This window comes from Alnus glutinosa, chromosome 9, assembly GCF_958979055.1.
Source record: "Alnus glutinosa chromosome 9, dhAlnGlut1.1, whole genome shotgun sequence".
In the NCBI taxonomy this organism is placed as follows: domain Eukaryota; kingdom Viridiplantae; phylum Streptophyta; class Magnoliopsida; order Fagales; family Betulaceae; genus Alnus; species Alnus glutinosa.
In genome coordinates this window covers 2,593,446-2,619,370 of record NC_084894.1, presented here as the reverse complement: position 1 = coordinate 2,619,370, position 25,925 = coordinate 2,593,446, and the positions used below count along the sequence as shown (strand labels likewise).

Here is a 25,925-nt window from a genome sequence, read left to right as displayed (position 1 = left end):
CCATTCATGATTCGTCACTGACCCTTCTTTTCTACGACTATGCTTAGTTCACGCCCAAAAAGTCTTAAAAGTATTAAGAGTGTTCATAAAGTTGACCGCATCACCGTACTTCAGCGGAAGACATTTACAAATACAAACAAGAAACATACATAATTTAATTGCCCAATGGCCATTGGGACTTGTAGGCCGTAATGGGCCCTCCGTGGATTGGTGATATTTTAAACCGACCGGTGGTTCATCCAATAAGATGGAGTTACACACAAGACCGCCAGGCCAAGGATCAATCTAAGTCCGCTGTGAGTCTAAAAATTGCTGGCCATACATTTTCATCACAAACACCCTACTCTTCCACTCGTTGTCACCGACAAGGCGACAACGACAAGAAAGAGGAGTAGTACCGTTCATGATCCGCCACTGACCCTTCTTTTCTACCACTTTGTTTGGTTCACGCACAAAAAGTCTTAATAGTATTAAGAGTGTTTATACAGTTGACCGTATCACCGTAATTCAGCCGAAGACATTTACAAATACAAACAAGAAACATGCATATTGTGCCCGATGTCTTCAAAGTATTTTAAGATTTTCCAAAATACGTTAGTACAATTAGAGTTTTCATATAAGTATGTTATATTGTTACCCTAAATTATTGAGTAGTGAAATATAGCCCCACTCTTTGGTGTACGTAAGTACATTGCCGAAACACGTAAATTTGTGTCTCGATTTTCTCTTACTCTCTCTTTTTGATTCTGTATTATTCATCGTTATTGGGCACGGTAACAACATTTAGTTACCTTCTAAAGGCCTCCGTGGGAATATATCTCCCTCTCTTGAAAACCTCTCGCATATTGGTCGCTTTAGACTCTATCATCAATTTGGTTTCTCAAGTTTCGATTTCAATAATTTTTAAGGCTTTGTTAGTTTTCATATTTTCAATTTGGGTTCAATGTGATCCCCATCGAAGGAAAAATTAATTAAGCTTGATTACTTTGTTAAGCCATTTACCGTTGGTCCACAGTGAAAATCCACAACTTATTTGTTCATTTTCAAAGTCTCTCGAGATTTTCATGGACATCTTTTCTCTTGTCGGTGGCTTTCTACTTGCTGTCATGAAGTGAGAAAAGGATGATAAACAATCAAAGCGCAGATCAGGGCCACGAAGGAAGTCAGTGGACGACTAAAATGATTTTTGTACTTCGCAGCAAGTTCGCTAGTTAGAGAAATTGTGCAAGCGATTTCCAAAATGTCTTTTAACATAATTGAATGTCGATCTTTACGTTAGTTAGAATGGCCAAAGAAAGAACACAACTGTCTTTCCGCGTGCCTTGATAAAGCTCAACATGCATGCATGCAGATGCAGTATTCTAGTCATGAACATAATAATATTCCACACGTCTTTTTCCACCTTTATCTTTCCTATGAAACTACTGTCCCGACTCATTAACATAACAATCAACCCTTTTGCCATGCATTGCCCTCGGGCGGAGCCACCTTAGCCCCAAAGACCCAAGGTGTTTCCAAAAAAAAAATTAAAATTAAAATTTTACCCCTTAAATTTTTTTATTTTTTAGTTTTGGCCTCTCCAATTTTTATTTTTTTTTTCAATTTGACCCCTCCCAATTTACAAAAGCTTGCTCCACCCTTGATTGCCCTCCCCATTGATCATACACTTGTAACCATGGCTCCCTTGAAGTCGACTGATAGAAGGCGTTTGAGTCTTTGATAGCTACTCTCTCCATAACACAATAATATCTGCTCAACTCAAACATCTAACCTCCTAATTCGATTGAGAAAAGAAAATGAAGTATGCATTAGTCAGTTGCTATGCCATCTAGCAAAGTCTTTACTTCTTTGTACTTCAAAAAAAATTTCTTAGTCGTTGCTAATTCTACTGTTCATGTCATTTTCAAACGACGCTAAACAGCCAAATTTTTGTAGTTAAAATAAAACTATTGAACCATAAAACACACAAACATCACAAACACAAAATTAACACAAGGATTTTATTAATTTTTATTTTAAAGAAAATTAACACAAGGATAAAGTTGAAAGAGACACATTCTTTTTAACTAAAATTTCTACAAAAATATTTTGCATAAAAAAAAATTAGAAAACCAAAAAAAAAAAAAAAAAAAAAAAAGGACAAGCTTTTTAAAAAAAATGAAAAAAGCAAAAGCTTAAAAAAAGGTATTGTGTTATTTTTGGCGCGGAAAGAAGAGAATACAACTTCAATAGTAAATTAGGAGAAACACTGAAAATTTTAAAATAATAGGAGAGACAATGCAAATAAGATGATAAATAAAAAGGAGGGCAGAAAGTTTGGTTTTATATACAGTAGCGCATTAAAGCTGTTTAGTCACTTCCAACAATGACATAGAAAATCCTTTGGACGCACTAAGCATATTAGCGCAAATGGGTATGGGGGAGGGTTCAATGTTCAAGACAACATGGTTTGAAAGCATGTACGACTTTCCAACTTTAAACAAATGGAGTTAGCGTTACTTTTCCATGAAATTATTTTCCCACCAAACTTGCAATTTGGGCAAACTTGACGTGTACTGTGCTATATATACAAGGTGTACATTAAAGACTAGTTCATTACCTTTTTTCTTCTAGTTTGGCATATCAAACAAGAACCATGCCATATCATCTCCTCTTCACCTTGTTTCTCTTTTGTATTTTCTCCAAGAATCATGCCTGCAACCAAATAGACTGCGACTCTCTCTTGTCCTTGGCCTTCACCAATACGTCTTCTTCTCCACTAAATTAGTCTTCCATTGATTGTTGCCACTGGGAAGGCATTTCTTGTGATCATAAACATCAAGTCACCCGTATTTGGTTACCTTCTAGAGGCCTTAGTGGGAGTCTATCTCCCTCTCTTGGAAACCTCATACAACTCTCACACCTCAATCTCTCCCACAATTCACTTTCGGGTCCTCTCCCTAAAGGATTGCTTTCGTCCTTGAATCAACTCAAGCTCCTTGATTTGAGCTACAACCGTCTATTTGGAGATATATCTGCTTGGCCTGCCTCCATTCAAATTTTTGACATATCTAGCAATCAATTCAGCGAGACAATCCAATCTTCTTTCTTTCAAAGAGCATGGCAGTTGACCGAGCTCAATGTTAGCAACAATAGTTTCATGGGCCCCATTCCTTCATTTCCTTGTAGCAATTCTTCCTTGGTTAGGCTCCTCGATTTCTCCCGTAATCATCACAGTGGCCATATTCCCAATGGATTAGGGGCATGTTCCAAACTAAAAGTTTTTCGGGCAGGTTTCAATTCTCTCTCGGGACTCCTCCCTTATGATATATACAATGCGACAAGGTTACAAGAAATCTCCCTACCTTTCAATAATATTTCAGGTTTCATTAGTAGTGACATTATGAACCTTGCTAAACTCTGCAACCTTGAGTTATCTGGCAATAACTTGAGCGGCATGCTTCCTATGAACATTGGAAAGCTCTCTAAGTTAAAGTACTTAATCCTTCATACAAACTCCTTAACAGGTTCTTTGCCCTCATCTTTGGTGAATTGTACAAATCTCACTAAATTGATTTTACGGTTCAATTTTCTTGAAGGAGACATTTCTATCTTTAATTTCTCGAGTCTTCATCAACTTACTATGATTGACTTGGGGTTTAATAACTTCTCCAGTAACTTGCCAGTATACCTTTACTCATGCAAGTCCTTGATTGCAATTCGACTAGCTGGAAACCGACTAGAGGGACAAATCCTCTCCGAGGTGCTTCAATTGAAATTCTTATCTTTCCTTTCACTTTCTTACAATAAGCTAACCAATATCACAGGCACAATCAAGATTTTGATGCGTTGCCAAACGCTTAGCATTGTCTTCCTTGGAGGAAATTTTCCACATGAGGTAGTGCCAGGTGATGACAATGTTTTAGGTTTTGATGGATTTGAAAATCTCCGAATTTTTAGTGTTTGTCGATGCCAACTAACTGGTCAGTTTCCTATATGGCTATCAAAGCTTAAGAAGCTAGAACTTTTGGATCTAAGCTCCAATCATATCACAGGTTCAATTCCTGGTTGGTTGTCGACTCTTCCAAAGCTCTTTCATTTAGACTTATCTAATAACCTCATTTCAGGTGAATTTCCAAAGGAACTTTGTGCATTGCCAGCATTAGTGTCATCAAAGGCTCTAGTAAACAACGGTTATTTGGATTTACCAATTTTAGAAAAAAACACATCATGTGTATCAAATACACACCAATACAATTTTCTTTCAAACATGCGACCATCAATACTTGTTGGAAGAAACAATCTTAGTGGCAATACCCCCATTGAGATCGGTCATTTGAAGATGCTTCATGCTTTGGATCTTAGTCATAACAATTTCTCAGGCAGCATCCCCAAACAAATGTCTGAGCTCACAAACTTGGAAGCATTAGACCTCTCTGCAAATTGGTTGTTTGGCCAAATACCTTTATCATTGAGTAGTCTAAGTTTCTTGTCTAAGTTTAATGTTGCAAACAACAATTTGCATGGACCAATACCATTAGGAACTCAACTTCAGAGCTTTATTGCCTTAGCATATGAGAACAACCCTGGACTTTGTGGCCCGCCACTTCCACATGAGTGTGCCCATATTGTTAGCAACAACAACGACTTTCATGATGACAACAATGGGCATAGAATCCCATGGTTTCATGTTGTTGTGGTTCTTGGCTTCATTACAGGCTTTTGGGGAGTTTGTGGTCCATTACTTTTTAGCTATAAGTGGAGAGTTGCATATTTTGAATTTCTGGGCAGCATAAAAGATAGATGTATAATCCTCTTCTTTAAAATTGCATATCAGTCGCAGGGTTGTAAATGGGGATGCCTTAACAGCTCTGCAGCCTAAAATGTGGCGAAAGTTTCAGGACAACAAATCATTGCTTTCAGAAAGATATGACAGAGTTTGGTCATTTGAACTCACTGTTGGTCAGTTGTCTGGGTTCTTTCTTAACATGCTCTTGATTAATTGTTTCCTGCATTCCAAATTACATCCAATCTTAGTTGTATAATTCCTTCCTGTATATTTGCCTTCGTAGACTTCCTTACAGAAAAAATCATAACATTCACTTACAATGCAGAAGAGTACACAATTGGAAGTGGTGACATGTATGATCGGTTTATTTTGTTAACAAGTCCTGCCAAATCCTGTTACATTAATTTGTCAATAATCTGATTTACTGTTAGCCAGGAATTGAAATATATAGTTCAACACTCAACTCGATCGTGTAAAAAAATGTGATAGTTATAGGTCAAGCCAACACTTACAGGAGCTCTAAATGCAGGTTGATGTGCAGCTATTTCAAACATGCAGCAACCTGTCACAGTAGCAAATGTTACTTCTGGAGTTGTAATACCACTGGGTTGCTAGACATGACTAGTTAATAATGTCGGCAGATATTTATAACCTAATGACCATATATCCGATTTGTATCCAGATGGTAAATCTGCCAGAAGCTCTGGGCACATGTAGATGGGAGTGCCAACAACCTACATTATGTATGGATTACAATAAATGTGTTAATATGAGCGGTCAGATTATATTTCACCAAGAACTTCAATTGTAGGAAAAATTAACTATTGAAAACATCTCTTAGGGCACGAAGAAAATCGTTACAATTTATATACATCAACCTAAATTCGACCCATTTAATTAAATGAATCAAGGTTTTGACCTGCTCATCGATATAAATCACAATAACATTTAAAGCATTTACATTTCACAAGCACACCCTATCGCTTCTAAGGTGCTTCATAACGATACAATTATATTGCTTTTTGTTTTGGATGACACTTGAAATGCGATATTAAAATATTCCTTTTAATAGTTTTATATTTATTTCTAAAGATATTCCTTCTACGAATAGCTTGAAGAACAAGAACTGTGTGGAAGAAAGATGAACGAACGGCGTATATATATATATATATATATATATATATTGTTATTAAAAAAATTTAAATCACGTGACAAACATATGTACACCATTAATTAATCATAAATTAATTGTTTGGAAGTTACACTACCATCTTCTTCGATGATATGCTTACTAAATATTCTATTTTTTTGCTCACGAAATCAGGAGCTCTTAAAATAATCCTTTGCCTTAAGAATTTTGAAAAGGAAACCAAAAAAGACAAACATTTTTCTTCTCATATGTAAAACATGATAAAAATTGGAGAAATGATTTTTCTACACTATATTACCTTACATCAATCCTCCATATATGTGAGTCCTATATACATAAGTCTCACACTCAATGTATCTTAATGTGGAATTGATGTAGAATAATGTGATATAGGAATAACACATCTCTAAAAATTATTAGTAATTAAGAAGTGGTACGTGCCGTTTTATCTTCGCAAAAAAAGTCAAGGTAAATCATATATAATTGATGTCATCAAAAAATCGATTTCTTAATTAGAAATTGATCTTCATCACACTGGACTTGCAAATTAGGCAAACTAGCAAATTAAGTTGACTTGTACGTACAGAACACTCAGTTGACATGACTATATATACTTACCATGCATCTGGGCAAAGTACTTCATATAACCACTTTCTTCTCGTTTGGCATATCAAACAAGAAGCATGCCATATTTAAAGCCTTATCATCTCCTCTTCACCTTGTCGTTTCTTTTTGGTATTTTCTCCACCAATCATGCCTGCAGCCAAATAGACCGCCACTCTCTCTCATCCTTAGCCTTCAACCGTACTTCTCCTCCACTAAATTGGTCTTCCATTGATTGTTGTCAGTGGCAAGGTATTTCTTGTGATCATAAGCGTCAAGTCACCCGCACGTATTTGGTTAACTTCTAAGGGCCTCACTGGGAGTATATCCCCTTCTCTTGGAAACCTACCATGTCTCTCCCACCTCAATCTCTCTCACAATTCACTTTCAGGTCCTCTCTCTAAGGGATTGTTTTCGTCCTTGAATCAACTCAAGGTCCTTGATTTGAGCTACAACCGTCTATTTGGAGATATATCTGCTTAGCCTGCCTCCATTCAAATTGTTTACATATCTAGCAATCAATTCAACGACAGTCTTCATCCGTTCAAAGAGCATGCAGGTTGACTGAGCTCAATGTCAGCAATAATAGTTTCATGGGCCCTATTCCTTCATTTCCTTGCATCAATTCTTCTTTGGTCAGCCTCCTCGATTTCTCCCATAATCATCATAGTGGCCATATTCCTAGTGGACTTGGGGCATGTTCCAAACTAAAAGTTTTCCGGACAGGTTTTAACTCTCTCTCAAGACCACTTCCAATGATTTGTACAATGTGACGGGGTTAGAAGAAATTTCCTTACCTTCAAATGATCTTTCAAGACCCATTAGTAGTGACATCGTGAACCTTACAAAACTCACCAGTCTTGAGTTATATATAAATGAATTGAGCAGCAATCTCCCTGTGGATATCGGGAAGCTCTCCAAACTAAAATACCTACTCCTTGATGGGAACTCCTTAACAGGTTCTTTGCCCCTATCTTTGGTGAATTGCACAAATCTCACACAACTGATTTTACGAGACAATTTCCTTAAAGGAGACACCTCTTTCTTTAATTTCTCCAGTCTTCATCAACTTACTATAATTGACTTGGGGTTTAAAAACTTCTCCGATAACTTGCCAGTAAGCCTTTACTCATGCAAGTCCTTGATTGCAATTCGACTAGCCGGAAACCAACTAGAGGGACAAATCTCGCCTGAGGTAGTTCAATTGAAATTCTTATCTTTCCTTTCAATTTCTTTCAATAGGCTAACCAATATTACATGCGCAATCAAGATTCTAATGTGTTGCAAGACACTCACTATAGTCCTCCTTGGAGGTAATTTTCAACACGAGGCAATGCCAGGTGATGACACTATAGTTGGTTCTGATGGATTTATAAAGCTTCGAGTTTTGACTCTTACTAGATCCCAATTGACTGGTGAATTGTCAATATGGCTATCTAAGCTTAAGAAGCTAGAATATCTAAATCTAAAATCCAATCGTATAAGGGGTTCAATTCCTGGTTGGTTGTCAAATCTTCCAATGCTTTTTCGTTTAAACTTATTTAATAACCTCATTTCAGGTGAATTTCCAAATGAACTTTGCGCATTGCTAGCAATAGTGTCACCAATGGCTCTAGTTGACAACATTAAATTGGATTTACCAATATTTGGCCCAACAGTTGCTACACAGTACAATTTTCTCTCGAATGTGGGATCAGCAATATGTGTTGCAAACAACAATCTTAGCGGTAATATCCCAATTGACATTGGCCATTTGAAGATGCTTTCTTGGTTGGATCTTAGTCATAACAATTTATAAGACAATATCCCAAACCAAATGTCTAAGCTCACAAACTTGGAAAGATTGAATCTCTCTGCAAATCAATTGTCCAGCGAAATACCAGCATCACTAAGTAGTCTACATATCTTGGCAAAGTTTAGTGTTGCAAACAACAATTTACATGCACCAATACCATCAGGCACTCAGCTCCAGAGCTTTGATGCCTCTGCATATGAGGGAAACTCTGGACTTTGTGGCCCTTCACTTGTAATGTCCAAGAAAGAATAAGTGATATTTTTATGTTAAAAATAATAATAATAAATAAAAGAAAATTTTGGAATAATAGGAAAAGAAAAGAATTTGAAAATATAATAAATAAAACTAATAAATTAATAAACTAATATATACACATGTGGGGCGATCAAGTCGCCCCACTTTCAAAGAAAAGGTGTGAAGGGCAATGCCCTTCACACACAAAGAAACAAAAAAAAAAACAAAAAAAAAAAACAAAAAACAAAAAACCAAAACAAAAGTGGCCACGCAGCCATTTGTAACTGAAAGGCTTAATTGCCCTTCTTTTTTTAAAAAAAAATTAAAAAATTAAAAAAAAAAAAAAAAAAAAAAAAAAAAAAAATGAAAAGTGTGAGGCGCACATGCGCCTCACTTAAGAAAAAAAGAAAAGAAAGGAAAGAGGCAATGCCTCATTTCTGTAAGCCGAGAGAAGAGAAAAGGGGGGAGATAGAGAGATTTTTCATATACAAAAATCGTGATTTTTGAAGATTAAACGATCCGATCTTCGATCTGTCTTCGGATATGAGATCCTTGCACTCGGATCTACGTTACTATCGTTCGCTTTGAGGTAAAACACTAAACTCATGGTTTTGTAATTTTTGGGTAAAATCCTATAAATGAGTTTAATCCTCTATGTTCTTTAGGTATTTGAGCTTGTCGAAAATTGCTTGCAGCTATCCAAACCTTAGGTTTTGGTTTGGTGATCTTGTGGTGAGTTTTTCCCGAACCTTAACTTTTAGTTATTTGATTTTAGTTGTATTTTAGGGGATTAACCCTTAGTAAATGTTATGGGTTAATGATATTATGATTAAGGTAGTGTTTTATAATTATGGGTTAAGTTTGAGAAATCGTAATTTGATGGGTAAAATTAATTTGGGAGTTTTGAAGTATTTAAAACATAGATTGTGAATTAATGGATTAATTGCATTGGCAGTGTTAAGTAATTTCAAATCATGTTTGAGTTCCATGAAAAATAAGCATTTATGGGATTAGGTCCTAAAAATAATAATTTGTATAAATTGAAAAATTTTAATTGCAAATTTAGGAATATTTTCATGTATAGGTTTAGTTAATTAGCGGGAAATTCGTGTCGTAACCTTTGAGTGATTCAAAGTGCTAATTGTTATAATTGTTGATTAAATAGCTAAATGGTGCATTGTATTGTAATTTTAGCGGCACGTTGCGGGTCAAACCTAGGATTGTTGGAATTAGGAGTACGAGCAATCCAAGGTGAGTATTCTACTCACTGAGAAAAGTTACTTTTTATGTATTTTATAGGAATGCAAATAATGTGTTTTTATATTGAACCAACAATATGTTAATTATATGTTTTTGATGTTTTGAGTAGCTTTAATTATGTTGAAATATGACAATAATGTTTATGTGATTTAAGATGATTTGAGATATGAGTATGAAATATGTTTGACATATTGAGATATGATTTGAATTGTTTTATAATCTACTGCGGTTGGAAAGTTAAGTTATGCAAATTGTTTGAGAAAATGACATGTTGAACTATTTATGTTTTATGAAGAAAGGATGTGTTAAAGTCATGTCCATGAAATTAAATGTATAGTATTTGAGCATGAGCATTGAGCACGATACGAACAAGACAGGGTTCAATTCCCTTAAGCAAGCGAATAAGACCGGGGTTCAATTCCCTTAGGCATTGAACAAGACCAGGGTTCATTTCCCTTAAGCAAGCAAATAAGACTGGGGTTCAATTCCCTTAGGCATCGAACAGGACCAGGGTTCAATTCCCTTAAGCAAACGAATAAGACCGGGGCTTAATTTTCTTAGGCATCGAACAAGACCGGGTTTCAATTCCCTTAGGCAAACGAATGACAAGCATGCATAGCATTTGTTTTATGATAATTGAATTATTTTCACGTTATGATATATAGTAGTTTTATGCTAGACGTATTAGTATGCATAAGAGTCTCAATGGAAAAGAACTTATGTATATTTCTGTCGGATGGTTGCATGATTTAAATTCTATTATTTTCTACGTCCCACTGCATCAAAAGTATTATAGTAGGGGAGGATGAATGTAGTTGTTTCCAAAAATGGAACTTCTACATAAATGCTCAGCTGCGTAGTATGTTTTAAATGTTTTCTATTAGTCGGTGTTTGCTATATCAGCTATAGGAGTTTTCAAACAAAAGTTTATAAAATTTGTGGCTGTTATAGTGTACGCATGACTAGAAAAGAAAAGTTGGTTCTTTGCGAAAACTCAGTGAATAGTATACCTCTGAGGTCTTAATGTATTTATTTATGCTAAGATGGTGGGCTCATAATTCCACCTATACGGATATGGCAAACCCCCACAACCGTATAGATGCTCATTTGGCTGCAAGTACACCAAAGTTAGATGACGATCCAATAGCATATTATTTGGGATATTACAACAGAAGCCCGCAGCGACAATTGTAATGGGATGGACTATAGTGTCCTCTCTTTTGGTATATTTTGTATATGGCTTGTGACGTGGGTGCCACCTATTCTTTTGTATAAGCCATTCTTTTGTTATATGATGTAATGATGTTAAGCCTTAAACAGATAGACATGTGTATGGTTCTTTTGTATAATTAACAGGTTAAGTTTTAGATGTGCTATTCCGCTGAAATTATGATGGTGTCATTATGTTTTCCGCTATTAGATATAACTCTAATTATCAGGTACATGTTATGGGGCATGTGCCATATGTTGGCTGAGCAACAAATAGTCGTGCCACTGTGACGACTTGTTTTATGTTTGTATATAAAAAAAAAAAAAAAAAAAAAAAAAAAAAAAAAAAAAATGTCGTCACACCACTTCTACATGAGTGTCCTCGTATTGTTAGGGACAATGGACATAGGATCCCATGGTTTTCAATTATTGTGGTTCTTGGCTTCATTACAAGTTTTTGGAGAGGTTGTGGTCCATTGGTTATTAGTTATAAGTGGAGAGTTGCATATTTTCAATTCATGGACCGTGTAAAAGATAGGTTTATAATCTTCTTCTTTAAAATTGCACATTGGTCGCTTTAGAGTCTGCTATCAATTAGTCAGTCACTATAGAGTTTGTCATCAATTTAATTGGTTTCTCAATCTTCGATTGAATAATTTAAGGTTTTGTTAGTTTTCGTATTTTCAATTTACGTTCAATGTGATGACTGTTGTGGAGAAAGTTAATTAATCAAGTTGATTCATCAAGTTACGGAAAATGGGCAGTTGGGGATTGGACGGAGAGAACATAAAATTCTTCAAGAAATGTGGAAACATAACAAAACGACAATACTCAAGAATGCAATTTCACTTATATGCATTATCATTCTCGACAAATATGAGATTATGAGATTTGATTTCAGCATTAATTATAATTAATTGTAATCAATTAAATTAGAATTGAATATAATTAAATCTGATTTGATTTGATCTTTCATATTCTCTCCACTTCGTTATAAATACAAACCATCTGAATTGTAAATTCATCAACTGAATAAGAGCACAATATAGCCCTTAAAACTTTATCATATGAACATAAGTCATAGACCAATTGCATAACGTAAAATCTCGTCTTAATTTATTTTCGCTATTATCTTTATTTTTCATGAATTTCAAGTTTTATGTAAGATTTGCATAATTGTTCTTCCATTGCGCGCGCGCGTATATATATAAAGCAACTTCTTCCTTCTTTTTCTTCTTGTGGAAAGAGTTAATCAAATTAAAGTACTCAAACCCAACCAAACCCAAGAAAGAGTTACGAAATAAAAAAACAAAAGAAAAAAATCTAAAGTTATCCATACAAAGAGAATCTGACAAAGAAGTATCTATAATCTAAAGTCAAGCTAAGAAAAATGGAAAGTGGAGAGCACTTCAAATAAATAAATTCGCTATTCTTCCCTACTTCTTTCCTGATTTTTTGGTTTCTATAATTTCCAATCCCACTTACACCTTTTCAAAACATCAATGAATGATGGAGCATGAGACTTATTCGTTCTTTGGAATTCTACATCCCTCGCACTAACAATGGCCAGTGAAATTACCTTGAAAATTCTACGAGGGTACGGTCGCTGAAGCCTTCCACTTCCCATTCTGCTTTTCATTTTTCTTAGCTTGACTGACTCCGCATTGGTCATTTTCTATGCCTTCCAAGTCTTTAGTTCTTGGTCATTTTCCTCTCAATTTTCACTTCGTCATGATTTCTTTCAGACTCTAGAGTTCCAAGTCATATTTATTTGTTATCTTTTGCACCAAGTTCAAAACACCATAATTAAAAGCAAGAATTTTAATCTCAAGGATTGCAGGGAAGAATATGCGGCTGGTGTTAGGAATATAAGGTTATAAGAAGAACAATCAAAACAAAACACTTAAATTGTTAGGAAAATATTATATGAAAAAAAAAAAATTCTGAAACAAAAAGATAGCTTTGAGGGACGATAAATCACTATCTTTAAGATGATACTTGCCCCCACTCGGAATAGCTGGAAGTTCTCCAAAAGTATGAAAAGCTGGAGGACTTTGTACCATCCATTCCGGTGTGGTTGGATTCTGTTCAACAGCCCAAGGACTTGGAGCACATCTTTTTTTATTTCCACTTCTTGAAGTGCTTTTTACTACCACGAAGAAACAACGAATCCCAACTAAGAGTATATAAGAGCCAACATTGCTAGGGGCATTCCATTCAGCGTAAGCATTTGGATAATCTGGAATGCGGGAGCCTTGCCCTCTCTCTCTCTTCAAATGCCCCGGAATGAGTTTGCTAATAGATTGCTAGAAAAATTCTCTCAGGATACAAAAAAGCTTATAAATTCTACAGATAGTAATTTTGGATAATTCCTATAATTTTATTTATGAACTTCTAAAATTGAGAATGAAAAACTGAATATTAAAATTGGTGGAAGAATGTTATATTTATAAATGTTGAAAGAGCACATGTAAAAAGTCATAACTTTTCATTTCATGTAACTGACAACAGTTACGATATTAATATTGTTAAAGACGGGGTGATTGAGCCACCCTTTTGGCCGGTCTAGGGGTGGTCGAACCACCCCCATGGCCTTCGGGGGTGATTCAGCCATCCCTACAAGGCCAAAGAGCAAAAAAAAAAGGGGGGGAGGGGGGGGTTAGGGGGTTTGCCCCTTGGGGGGTGGCCAAACCACTCCCGTGGCTCATGATGGTGGTTCGACCACACAGTTTGGGGTGGTCGAATCACCCCCAAGGGCCATAAGTGTGGTTCGGACACCTCCAAACTGGCCATGGGGGTGGCTGAGGCCCTCCTTTTGTTCTTTTCAATTTTTTTTTTTTATTAAAAAAAATGGCAGTGACATGGCATTGATGTGGAATGTACAATTCATACCTGCAGCTGAGAGGGCAAACTTATGTAATATCTGAGACAGGTGTCGACTTTTAAAGAGTGTTTAGTGGCACTGACGTGGACTAATGTTAATTTTTAGACAGAAGTATTATCTCTATCTTTCGCCAAAACCAATATACTATCTGTGATACGAAATAAATTATAAGAGATAAAAAATATAGGAGTTACCACAGGGAGAAAAACGTATTTAACCCAAAAAAAAAAGAAAAAAAAAAAAGAAAAAAAAAAAAAAAGAAAAGAAAGGCAACAACCCTGTTTCGGCTCCTCTGATGTTTTGTTCTGCTCTTCCCTTTGGACAAGCAAAACAATGATAGAATAACAAAATCAAAAAAGAAAATGATGATATTTCGCCCCCTCTATTGGTACAAAGATCAAAGGCAAAATTAAGAATATTAAGAGAGTAGGAATAGGAAAGCATTAGTACCAATGTAAAGGTCTTTTTGGTAAATCCAAGGTGCAGAGCAAGAAAATCAAGCCATGGCGATTAATACATATAAACTGAAATAAAATGGTATTTTCTTGAATAATTTAATATATCAATTCAAAAAACATCTTTGGAAGTTGCCGCTGACTTATAAAAGGCCACACAATGTGATAGTCAGACAGAGAAATCAATTACCAATCGAAGACTAAACTTGATTCTAGAAATATATGTCTTAATTAAAGCAACTAAATATTGAACAAAACAGAGTAAAAGTGATGTTTATGGACGTTGAACCGCCGGTGGTTCACGCGCCAAAAGAGGCTTAAAAGTATTAGCAGTGTTGGTCCAGTTGACCGCATCATCGTAATTCAGCCGAACACATTTACAAATACAAACGAGAAACATGCATAATGTGCCCGATGGCCATTGGGCCTAGTAGGCCATAATGGGCCCTCAGTGGATTGGTGGAATTTTATATCGGCTTACATTTATTTATTATATTTGTTAGAAATTGCCATCAAAAAATTAATTTTTTAGAAAATGCCGTGGATCTTGATCCCACTAGACTTGCAAATTAGGCAAACCAGCAAAGTTGACTTGTACAGAACACTCAGTTGACATGACTATATATACTTACCATTTGGGCAACGTAATTCATATAACCATCTTTCTTCCGGTTTTTGTAACAAATCAAACCAAAACCATGCTAGATTTTATGCCTTATCATCTCCTCTTCACCTTGTTGTTTCTCTTTGGCATTTTCTCTGCAAATCATGCCTGCAACCAAATAGACCGCCACTCTCTCTTGTCCTTAGCCTTCAACCATACTTCTTTTCCTCCACTAAATTGGTCTTCCATTGATTGTTGTCAGTGGGAAGGTATTTCTTGCGATCACAAGCGTCAAGTCACCCATATTTGGTTACCTTCTAAAGGCCTCACTGGGAGTATATCTCCTTCTCTTGGAAACCTCACATGTCTCTCCCACCTTAATCTCTCTCACAATTCACTTTCGGGTCCTCTCCCTAAGGGATTGTTTTCGTCCTTGAATCAACTCAAGGTCCTTGATTTGAGCTACAACTGTCTATTTGGAGATATATCTGCTTGGCCTGCCTCCATTCAAGTTGTTGACATATCTAGCAATCAATTCAACGAGATAATCCGGTCTTCATCCCTTCAAAGAGCATGGAGGTTGACCGAGCTCAATGTCAGCAATAATAGTTTCATGGGCCCTATTCCTTCCTTTCCTTGCATCAATTCTTCTTTGGTCAGCCTCCTCGATTTCTCCCATAATCATCACAGTGGCCATATTCCTAGTGGACTTGGGGCATGTTCCAAACTAAAAGTTTTCCGGGCAGGTTTTAACTCTCTCTCAGGACCGCTTCCTGATGATTTATACAATGTGACGGGGTTAAAAGAAATTTCCTTACCTTCAAATGATCTTTCAGGACCCATTAGTAGTGACATCGTGAACCTTACAAAACTCACCAGTCTTGAGTTATATAGAAATGAATTGAGCGGCAAGCTCCCTGTAGATATTGGGAAGTTCTCTAAATTAAAATACCTACTCCTTGATGAGAACTCCTTATCAGGTTCTTTACCCCCATCTTTGGTGAATTGCACAAATCTCACACAACTGATTTTACGAGACAATTTCCTTGAAGGAGACATCTCTTTTTTTAATTTCTCCGGTCTTCATCAACTTACTATAATTGATTTGGGGCTTGACAACTTCTCTGGTAACTTGCCAGTTAGCCTTTACTCATGCACGTCCCTAACAGCAATTCGACTTAGCAAAAACCGACTAGATGGACAAATCTCGCCTGAGATAGTTCAATTGAAATTCTTAGCTTTCCTTTCAGTTTCTTACAACAGGCTAACCAATATCACATGCGCAATCAAGATTCTGATGTGTTGCAAGACACTCGGTATAGTCCTCCTTGGAAATAATTTTCTACACGAGGCCATGCCAGGTGATGACACTATAGCTGGTTCCAATGGATTTGAAAATCTTCGATATTTGCATCTTGGCGCCTGCCAACTGAGTGGTGAATTGCCTATATGGCTATCTAAGCTTAAGAAGCTAGAATATCTAAGTCTGAATTCCAATCGTATCAGGGGTTCAATTCCTAGTTGGTTGTCAAATCTTCCAATGCTTTTCCGTTTAGACTTATCTAATAACCTCATTTCAGGTGAATTTCCAAAGGAACTTTGCGAATTGCCAGGAATAGTGTCACGAAAGGCTCTAGTTGACAACTTTAAATTAGATTTACCAATATTTGGCTCAACAATTACTACACAGTTCAATTTTCTCTCAAACTTCAGATCAGGAATACATTTTGCAAACAACAATCTTAGCGGCAACATCCCAGTTGAGATCGGCCGTTTGAAGATGCTTTCTTGGCTGGATCTTAGTCATAACAATTTATCAGGCAACATCCCAAACCAAGTGTCTGAGCTCACAAACTTGGAAGGTTTAGACCTCTCTGCAAATCGGTTGTTTGGCCAAATACCATCATCATTGAGTAGTCTACATTTCTTGTCTAACTTTAGCGTTGCAAACAACAATTTGCATGGACCAATACCATCAAGAACTCAGCTTCAGAGCTTTGATGCCTCTACATATGAGGGCAACCCTGAACTTTGTGGCCCGCCACTTCCACATGAGTGTGCCCATATTGTTAGCAACAATAAAGACTTTCATGATGACGACAATGGGCATAGAATCCCATGGTTTCATATTACTGTGATTCTTGGCTTCATTACAGGTTTTTGGGGAGTTTGTGGTCCATTGGTTATTAGTTATAAGTGGAGAGTTGCATATTTTCAATTCATGGACAGCGTAAAAGATAGGTTTATAATCTTCATTTTTAAAATTGCACATTGGTCGCTTTAGAGTCTGTTATCAATTTGGTTCTTAATTAAGAGTCTGCCAATCAGTTTGATTTCTCAAGTTTCAATTCTAGTAATCAAAGGTTTTGTTAGTTTTCATATTTTCAATTTGCAATCAATGTGATCCCCATTGTAGAGAAAATTAATTAATCTTGGTTACTTTGTTTGTTATGCCATTCACTGTTTGTCCGTGGTGAAAAACCACAACTTATTTGGTCAATTGTGACAGCCTCTCGATATTTTTATGTGTGGCATAGCCTCCCTCGCTGAATTTTAGAGTCATTTCGATTCATCCAGTTGTGGAAAATGTGCAATTGGGGATTAGGGCATAACATACAGAACTTAAGCTGTTGGATGCAAAATAAAAAGAGGGGATAAATGCAAAATCAGTTTCTATTGTTGATTTAAATTACAAATCACTCCATGTGTTATAAAAAATAATTTAGAAGCCCTCGGGGCACGCCAAAATAACAACTTAGTCATGCAGTTAAATTTCATCAAAACACTAAACGAATTCCATTAGTGTGCCACATCATCATCAATAGAACGGTAACACGTGTCACTCTTAATAAAAAAATATATATATATATATATATATATTCTTAATGACATTACAAGTGAAGAACCATTCAAATTCCATTCTGCTAGGCTGCACTGCCAGTTTTACGAATATTCATTAGGCTCTGCGTCAGCCAAATTGCTGTTTCTCTTGATGACACAGCTTCTTCACCAAAAGGTCTTAACACCCCTGCAAGTTCCTCGAGCCTTTCCTGTTTTAGTAAATCTGAACAGATCTCTAGTAGTGACTCCAGACCTTCTGCTCTTTGCTGAGTTTGGGGGTCCCATTCAATCCTTGTTTCATCACCATGAACCAAGGTCAGCGTACTCATTGATGAGATGTCACTAGAAGCTCCATTCAATTCGTGAATATCTTCTTTCCCTGTTTTCTTACAAGAGATAAGACTTTCTTCTCTTCCATTGAATTCATTTTCACATGGAAGTGTGACTTTACTTGCTAATAAGGCATTTTCTGATGCCATTTGGTTACCAGAAAGGCCATCACAACTGGTGCAATTTGCACATGAAGTTGCCACTATCTTATGACCTTTCTCATTGGCACTCCCACCCTTTATGTGAGCTTCTCTGACAAGAGACTGAACCTCTTGCATCTGAGAGTGCTTAGAGGCACACCCTTGTTTCCTATCTTCATGTACTGACAACATATCCACCAAGGCAGTTTCTGAGTAGGCATTTCTAATGTTTTCAACAGAATTGGAGATAACTCTAGAACCCTTTGCTGCTTTAGATGTTGTCTCAACTTCAATTTCAACAAAACCAGAGATGTTGGTTTCCATTGCCAGTGCGTTACTGAATGCATGTGCTTTTCCTACCTGATCACTTCCCAAATTCTTTGAAGACCTTGCCTTTCCACCTCTGGTGTCTTTTCCAACACTAACTTTGTTAGACAGTTGGGTTCCTTTTGGTCTAATTTTGCTGCTGCATTCAGACTTCACTGGAATAAAAACAGGTGATATATTGGAGAATTGACCAAGGTATGGTTGTAAATGGGGATGCCTCAACAGCTCTGCAGCCTAAAATGTGGTGAAAGTTTCAGGACAACAAATCATTGCTTTCAGAAAGAATGACAGAGTTTGGTCATTTGAACTCACTGTTGGCCTGTGGTCTGGGTTCTTTCTTAACATGCTCTTGATTAATTGTTTCCTGCATTCCAAATTACATCCAATCTTAGTTGTATAATTCCTTCCTGTATATTTGCTTTTGTAGACTTCTTACAGAAAAAATCATAACATTCACTTACAATGCAGAAGAGTACACAATTGGAAGTGGTGACATGTATGATCGGTTTATTTTGTTAACAAGTCCTGCCAAATCCTGTTATATTAATTTGTCAATAATCTGATTTACTTGTTAGCCAGGAATTGAAATAAATAGTTCAATACTCAACTCGATCGCGTAAAAAAATGTGATAGTTGTAGGTCAAGCCAACACTTACAGGAGCTCTAAATGCAGGTTGATGTGCAGCTATTTCAAACATGCAGCAACCTGTCACATTAGCAAATGTTACTTCTGGAGTTGTAATACCACTGGGTTTCTAGATATGACTAGTTTATAATGTCGCCAGATATTTATAACCTAATGACCATATATCCGATTTGTATCCATATGGTAAATCTGCCAGAAGCTCTGGGCACATGTAGATGGGAGTGCCAACAACCTACATTGTGTATGGATTACAATAAATGTGTTAATATGAGCAGTCAGATTTGACCAAGAACTTTAATTGTAGGAAAAATTAACTATTGAAAACAGCTCTTAGGGTATGAAGAGAATCATTAGTAAAGACAATGACAAGGTCTGCTTAATATAGCCAAAAACACCTCTCAAAGAAGCTTTGGAATGTGGTGCTTTTCCACATTTGACAACTGTTCCTTTTACCGGAATTACAAGATTGGGTCTTCAGAGTTACAAAAGTCTTGTAAGTAGAACAATCCATAACAAAGTATTGTATAATGTGATATCTTTGGGGTTACCTAGCCCCCGGAGTGGTTTCACTTTTGAACAATTATTCAAAAAGTTTTCACTTCGTTAATAAAATCTTTATGTTGATTGTTTTACTGCTTTTTTAGATTTTGGTTTTGATCACTGTGGAAATTAGCTTAATAATTAGCTTGGTAATTGTGTGTTTAACAATTTGGGGTCTAAATGCAGAATTTTCAATATCCATGATCTAGCTTGGTGTAAGCTCTCAAATGAGAGGAAGGAGTAGGTCAAAGCCTTGATCCGTTTTGGCTAAATCATTTCATCTTTTTATTTTGATCTCCTGTCAGACAAGTATCAAAGATTGCAGCAATTATCATTTTAACTGCTACTTTAATATCAAAGATTGCAACCAATGCTCTAACACCATTGGGGCATAGACGAAATTCAACCATTACCGAGGAAGCAAGGTCATCTTTGTTGAGTAGTTTTGCAAGTCCGAAATCACCTGTAAATGTAATGTGAGATAAACATTGTTCAAAGACAAATGAAATCAAATCTGATGTATAAAAATTCCTGTAAATGCCTTCTCACCTAGCCTGATGTCATTGCTTTTTGTAAGGAATATGTTGGAGCACTGAAATTAGTTGATAAAAAAGTTAATTACAGAAGCAATATATTCTGCTCAGAACTGATAGCAGCTAGAGGTATGTACCTTTAAATCTCTGTGAAGAACACGGTTGGAGTGGAGATAGTCAACCGCTAGCAACAGCTGGGTCAGCCATTTGCAGAGCTTCTGGATTAAAAGTTAAAAGATTGTATGTATCAGGTACAAGTTGTCAAATGTAATTCCATGTAGGGACTCTTATTTCATCTAGTTATTTTATGTTCCCTACCTCTTCCGGAAGAAATGTTCCTTTAGCTTGCTTTATCACCATGGCCCTGTATGAATATATTAGAAAGTCTCATATATATACAGGCTTTTCTATGAGTAGACAGTTCAAAAAATAATTTCTAGTTCCAGCATTAGCTTTGCTTTAGATTACCAAAAAAATGAGTTCAGAAGACAAGGCAAGAGTAAAAGAAATACTGGGATGAATGATAATTCCATGTCAAAGTTCTATCACCAATGAGCAATGGCCCTCAACTTGCTTAGAATCCAGCAATTTAGATACTTAATATACCAAGTTCAAGGTTGTAAGTAGTGCTGACTTACATATCTCCTCCCTCACAGTAACTTGTCACAATGCACACACAGCATTCCTGTAATACATGAATCAAAACCAACCTTATAATAAGGTTCAGGGCTTTCAGGACATGATTTTCAAATTATAACGTTTTCTTACATTCAAGCAAATAAAATGGACAAATTTAATCTGATTCTGATTGTGGGGTAAAATTACTGAAGTAACATCTTGCTAATAGACTACCTTTTCCACCCATGCATCTTTGTACTCCACAATATACGGGTTATTTAGCTGTGCTATTATTTTCATCTGCAGCAGGAGCAAATGTTAGAAGTTACATTGCTTTTCCTGTATGGATCTGGATTTAAGTAACTTAACAAAAAAATGTCTTGGATTTATGTAGCTTACCAAAATAGTCTTGGATTTAAGTAAGCAAGCAGATGTTTCTCAAAATCGAAACAAAAACAATCTGGTTTTCTTGTCAGATTGAAATGATTGAATCTGACCTTACTTGAACATGATTTGTTTTATAAGCTCATACCTCAGGTCTTCATGACCATAAAAATGAATAAATTCATTCCTTTCCAAACCAAGAAAACTTTTTTCACTAAAATGATTGACACAATAGTCAACATGAAAATTTCCTGCCTGATTGTACCCTTTTCTTTTTGCCCAGTGCCTGGACTAGTGCTACAGAACGGGGGTCCTTAAAGAATAGTTCTTCATAGCCAGACTTAAAAGATCAAGAAGCAATTACACCTTTACTTTTGTATTATGTCTTCTTGCTAAAACCTTAACTACACCTATAAAGTAAACTATTTCAGTCACTGAAATTTGATTGGAAGAAGATATCAGAGAAAGCATAAGCATAAACATGCTAAAATGTAAGAGAATTTCATTCTGCACTGCCAAAAATTTAAACTGGCATACAAAGTATTTAGAAGGATAACCTCTTGATGTGCTGCACGCTTGAATTTCTCTGTTTGTTTAGACAATCGAATCTTCTTTAATACATACCTAAAATTACCAATGCAATAATAATAATAAGACAGTACATAAAAACCAAAAGTGAAGTTAAACTACAGTATTAGAACTAGTAGTGTAAGCTAGTAAACATGTTTGAGATGAAAACATGTTCGATCTGTATTATGAGAAAAGTATAGATGAAAACGATAGATGTCTGGCCTAACCATAATGAGCATAAGGAAGATAACTTTAGAAAGTGATTTTTCTTACTTCTTCCTCTCAAATTTGTGAAGAACGAGAAATGCAGCTCCGAATGTTCCTCTGCCTATCTGCTCTATCACTTCATAATCATCCATCGTTGATATTTTTTCCTTGTCCTTAATCTCCATGAGCACCTTTAAAGCTCAAGAAAGTAGCAGGAGTCAGGAAATGGCTATCAGTAGATCCTTGTTCAGTGGGTAGTCCAAAGCACGCACAGCATGACAGCATATAAATGTGTACCAAGGCCACCATGTCATTAAATTGAATTTAATACCAATTCAGAAATCTCAACTCTTTGCAGCAAAAGAAGTCACAGTAAAAGTTTGAGTGTACGGAGGCCATAAAAAGGAAACATGCAACAGCCATGAAAAACATAAGAGCATTGAACTCTGCATTTACACACCAGACAACACTATTTAAAGATCGCCTACACAAAAATCTGCCAAAAGAATTATTGGGATTGTGGAAGCTCGAGAAAACTGTGATTGTTGGGATGGAAGAGGTGGATTGAAGGAAAACAACCAAACATAAATGTGATTTAAAATTTGAACTTGAAAGAAAATTTTAGGCAAAAGTGATGGGGAAAAGAAAGAACAGGGTCCAATGACAGGCATGCAAACCACTGTATGAAATTGAAAAGCAAACATTGCATTCATCTTGAGATTTCAGGGAAATCATTACTACAGTGTGGTTGGCATGTCATTGTCTCATAACTGAAAAAATTTCATTGATTTTTGACTTTTCAACCACTAGAGATCTATTTGGAATAATATAGAATGTTGGAATAACATAGAATGTTGGTCCAAATTGGCCAAAGTCCACTCCTATAATGTTAGCTTTTTGTGTTAAAATGATTATTGGTGTACATTTGGAGTAGCTTGTCATTGCTTCAACCATTTCATGGGACAGTAGCTAAGTTTATCAGGGTCCACGAAAAATCCAACAAGATCAATGAATGGAGCCGCAGATCAAGCAGAGAATATCCTACAAGGATTTGTATTATAAATTATTTTGTGGCATTGCTTGTTATGTGAAACAAATATAATTAAATATCAAGGTTATAAAAAACAACATTAGCAATTTAGTTAAAATAAGTACAAGGGGGACAAAGTATGTTGTTCTCTCTACTCCATAGAATTGTTGATCTGTACAAAACTTTTCAAAAATTGCAACACTGGTCCCCAGGTTTTTGCTTGGGACAAATAATTCCTTGAGATTTTAAAAGTGATAATTAACTTTATATGTTCCTCAAAAAAAATTAACTTTATATGGTATGCTTGTGTAACAATGCTTTGTCGGTGTTGGAAATTCCGTTTCCGTTGTTCTTTTCATCCTTGTTCTGTTCCGTTTTCTTGGAAACTGATCTAGATCCAAGTTTGTAGGGATTTTCAAACTCGTGATGGTTTTACCCATCCTAGTGGGCCGCAGCTTTCATTGGCTGCATTCTTAAGTGACTTTCACCTTCTTGGTTTCCTTCCAACGTATTGAGGTGTTAGTAATATGTTTAAATTGGATTTCTCAGTTGTTAAACTTGTATTTGTTTTTGTTATTTTTCTATTGTTTGTAATTTGTTTATGATGTACTTTATATTTATTTTTTATTTTTTTTTAAATAAGGTTGCCCAATTTTATTTTATTTTTTATAATTTTTTTTTTAAGCTAATTGCAAATCTGTGAAAATATTTAACAAAAGGGTATAATTCTTCTTTAAAACTATGCACTAATCACTACAAAGTCTATTTCAAAAAAAAAAAAAAAATCACTACAAAGTCCACATTGTTGTTAACCTTCTTTCCCGAATTAGCACGGTGCCTCGACAATATCTTCGCCGGATTTTTTTTGGGGTGCTAATCACACACGTTTTCTCCGGCCAGAAAACGTGCGGGCTGTTATCCACCCGTCACATTGGTCCTCGTTGGTCAGAGGCCCACCGTCTGTATCGTCACCTTCGCACTCCCAGATGCTCTGCCTCATCCGCTCCGCGCTCAGCTAGTGAAACATTGGTACTGCGGCAGCCGGTTGTATCGCCCAAGCGTTACTGCCGCGGAGGTTCAATTCCAGCCACCGTCTGCCTCGTCCCCGCAGCAGACCCAGTCACTATGCTTCGCTAGCTTCGCGCCCAGTCACTCTGTGCTCCGGCACTTCAGTTGCTCGCCAATCGCCGCCACGGTCGAGCTCTCTGTGGAGCCCTTTCTATCATCGCACATTCGCACGGGAAAGATCTTCAGTTTTTTTTTGTTTTCCCTGCTAGACCCGGCCCAACTCTTCAACCATACAACAGGCAATTCCTTTAAAGAAGCCCATCAACAGGTCCAAGCCCACTCTGTCATAGTTCACTGTCCAACCGACTGCTCCGATTCGGCCCACCTAGGTTCGATCTGATTCACCCGGTCCAAACCTCTCAGGTCCTTACTCCATAGTGCCAGCAACCACTTCCTTAGCCAAATTTCATCAATGGAGTCGTTATTATATATTGTATTAAGAATAAATTTATTCCATTCAATACTCCTGAAAATAAACTCTTAGATACCATATTTGTGTAGCATGCATAATTCAAAAAAAAAGTTGGCATTAAAGTTTTAATTATGTATCAGTTACATGAAACTATGGTCTTCAATTTGTATGTGTAAAGCCTCGGGGAGGTGTTGGCTACATTACAAATTTACAATCTCCAAGGGGTAATATTGTTGGAGTCTTGCTACACATGGGACGGATGACTGTCCCCTGTGAGACTTTTATAATATAATAATAATTTTTTATTAAAAAATAAGTTTTAATGTCACATCAAAGCCTATTTTTTAATAAAAAATTATTATTTTATTATAAATGGATGATGGGGGACGGATGAGTGTCCCCCATGAAGCATTTTCCCATATTGTTGATGTTATCGCAAAATCTCTTGTTTCTTTAAGGACAGTTCTTTTTTCTAAAGAAATGGGGTGGCAAAATGTAGAAGTGAAAGTGGAAAGATATGCGCTACATGTGGTGCAAACATTAAGATAGAATTGTAAAAATTGGTGTCATTATGGTCAGTTAATTGACGATGCCCACATCGTGCTAAAATTCTTTTAACAATGAGAGATGTCCCATATAAGGCGGGAGGCAAATGGACCTACTCATATGCTTACAAAGCTTGCACTCTGCAGAAGAAGAAATGGTTCACATAGAAAATGCCCTTCAATATGTTTTTTTTAACCGGACCATTAATCTATTAATCATAAAAAATCATCCCGAACAAAGTTAGGATCTAAGGATTGATTCCTTAGTTACAATATGAGCAATACTCTTTGGAGTATCCTCTAACCATGTCTCATTTACATTACTAAAAGCTGCTTCACATGCTAAAACATAGACAGCTCCATTGTTACTTCTATGGACATAAACAAAACTGGAATTCCTGCACTGTTGCCTTACAAAAGCAATACTTTCTATAAAATGCCTAATTCTGGATAGGTGTGGAGGTTGTGAGTCGATTTCCTTGATTACCGTTTGTGTATCACCCTCGAAAGCCACATCAAAGAAACCCACTTTGAGACTAAATTGCACTGCAAACAACGCTGCCATTGCCTCAGCAGTAAGTGGATCCATACGTAAATATCTAGATACACAACGGGCCCCAACACCATCCCAATATGTTAAAGATATTATAAATGCTAAACGTTGAGATCATGTTTATTCTCGTTAATAAATGGAATGCGTGAATGATTTCTTAAAAAAAAAAAAAATACAATACAAGCTATGGATTTTTTCTCAAACACGTCTTAAAGATGG

General features: G+C 36.3%; 2 protein-coding genes, 2 long non-coding RNA genes and 2 pseudogenes across 4 annotated transcripts; 4 read left to right on the top strand and 2 right to left on the bottom strand.

Annotated features, from left to right (window-relative positions):
- Positions 1-2,635: 2,635 nt before the first annotated feature.
- On the top strand, positions 2,636-4,825 carry LOC133877677 (receptor-like protein 2; annotated as a pseudogene).
- Positions 4,826-4,844: 19 nt separating this feature from the next.
- LOC133877996 (uncharacterized) lies at positions 4,845-5,456 on the bottom strand. Its single transcript, XR_009901810.1, has 4 exons — positions 5,421-5,456; positions 5,281-5,330; positions 5,087-5,160; positions 4,845-4,988 (listed from the first exon to the last, which is right to left on the bottom strand). It is a non-coding gene; the product is annotated as an uncharacterized LOC133877996 (long non-coding RNA).
- A 1,145-nt stretch (positions 5,457-6,601) lies between these two features.
- On the top strand, positions 6,602-8,568 carry LOC133877676 (receptor-like protein 2; annotated as a pseudogene).
- Positions 8,569-8,990: 422 nt separating this feature from the next.
- On the top strand, positions 8,991-11,137 carry LOC133877997 (uncharacterized). The gene is made up of 3 exons (XR_009901811.1): positions 8,991-9,139; positions 9,216-9,282; positions 9,745-11,137. It is a non-coding gene; the product is annotated as an uncharacterized LOC133877997 (long non-coding RNA).
- A 3,919-nt stretch (positions 11,138-15,056) lies between these two features.
- Positions 15,057-17,246, top strand: LOC133877674 (receptor-like protein 2). The gene has a single exon (XM_062316062.1). It carries the CDS (start codon positions 15,057-15,059, stop codon positions 17,244-17,246), a length of 2,190 nt encoding a protein of 729 aa, XP_062172046.1.
- Positions 17,247-17,849: 603 nt separating this feature from the next.
- LOC133877995 (serine/threonine-protein kinase Nek6-like) lies at positions 17,850-22,662 on the bottom strand. Its single transcript, XM_062316473.1, has 13 exons — positions 22,165-22,662; positions 21,879-21,945; positions 21,172-21,237; positions 20,958-21,004; positions 20,638-20,683; positions 20,457-20,537; positions 20,336-20,378; positions 20,200-20,249; positions 19,397-19,478; positions 19,257-19,306; positions 19,062-19,135; positions 18,913-18,964; positions 17,850-18,834 (listed from the first exon to the last, which is right to left on the bottom strand). The coding sequence occupies exons 1-13, from the start codon at positions 22,281-22,283 to the stop codon at positions 17,887-17,889; spliced, it is 1,725 nt and encodes a 574-aa protein (XP_062172457.1). The 5' UTR covers positions 22,284-22,662; the 3' UTR covers positions 17,850-17,886.
- Positions 22,663-25,925: the final 3,263 nt, after the last annotated feature.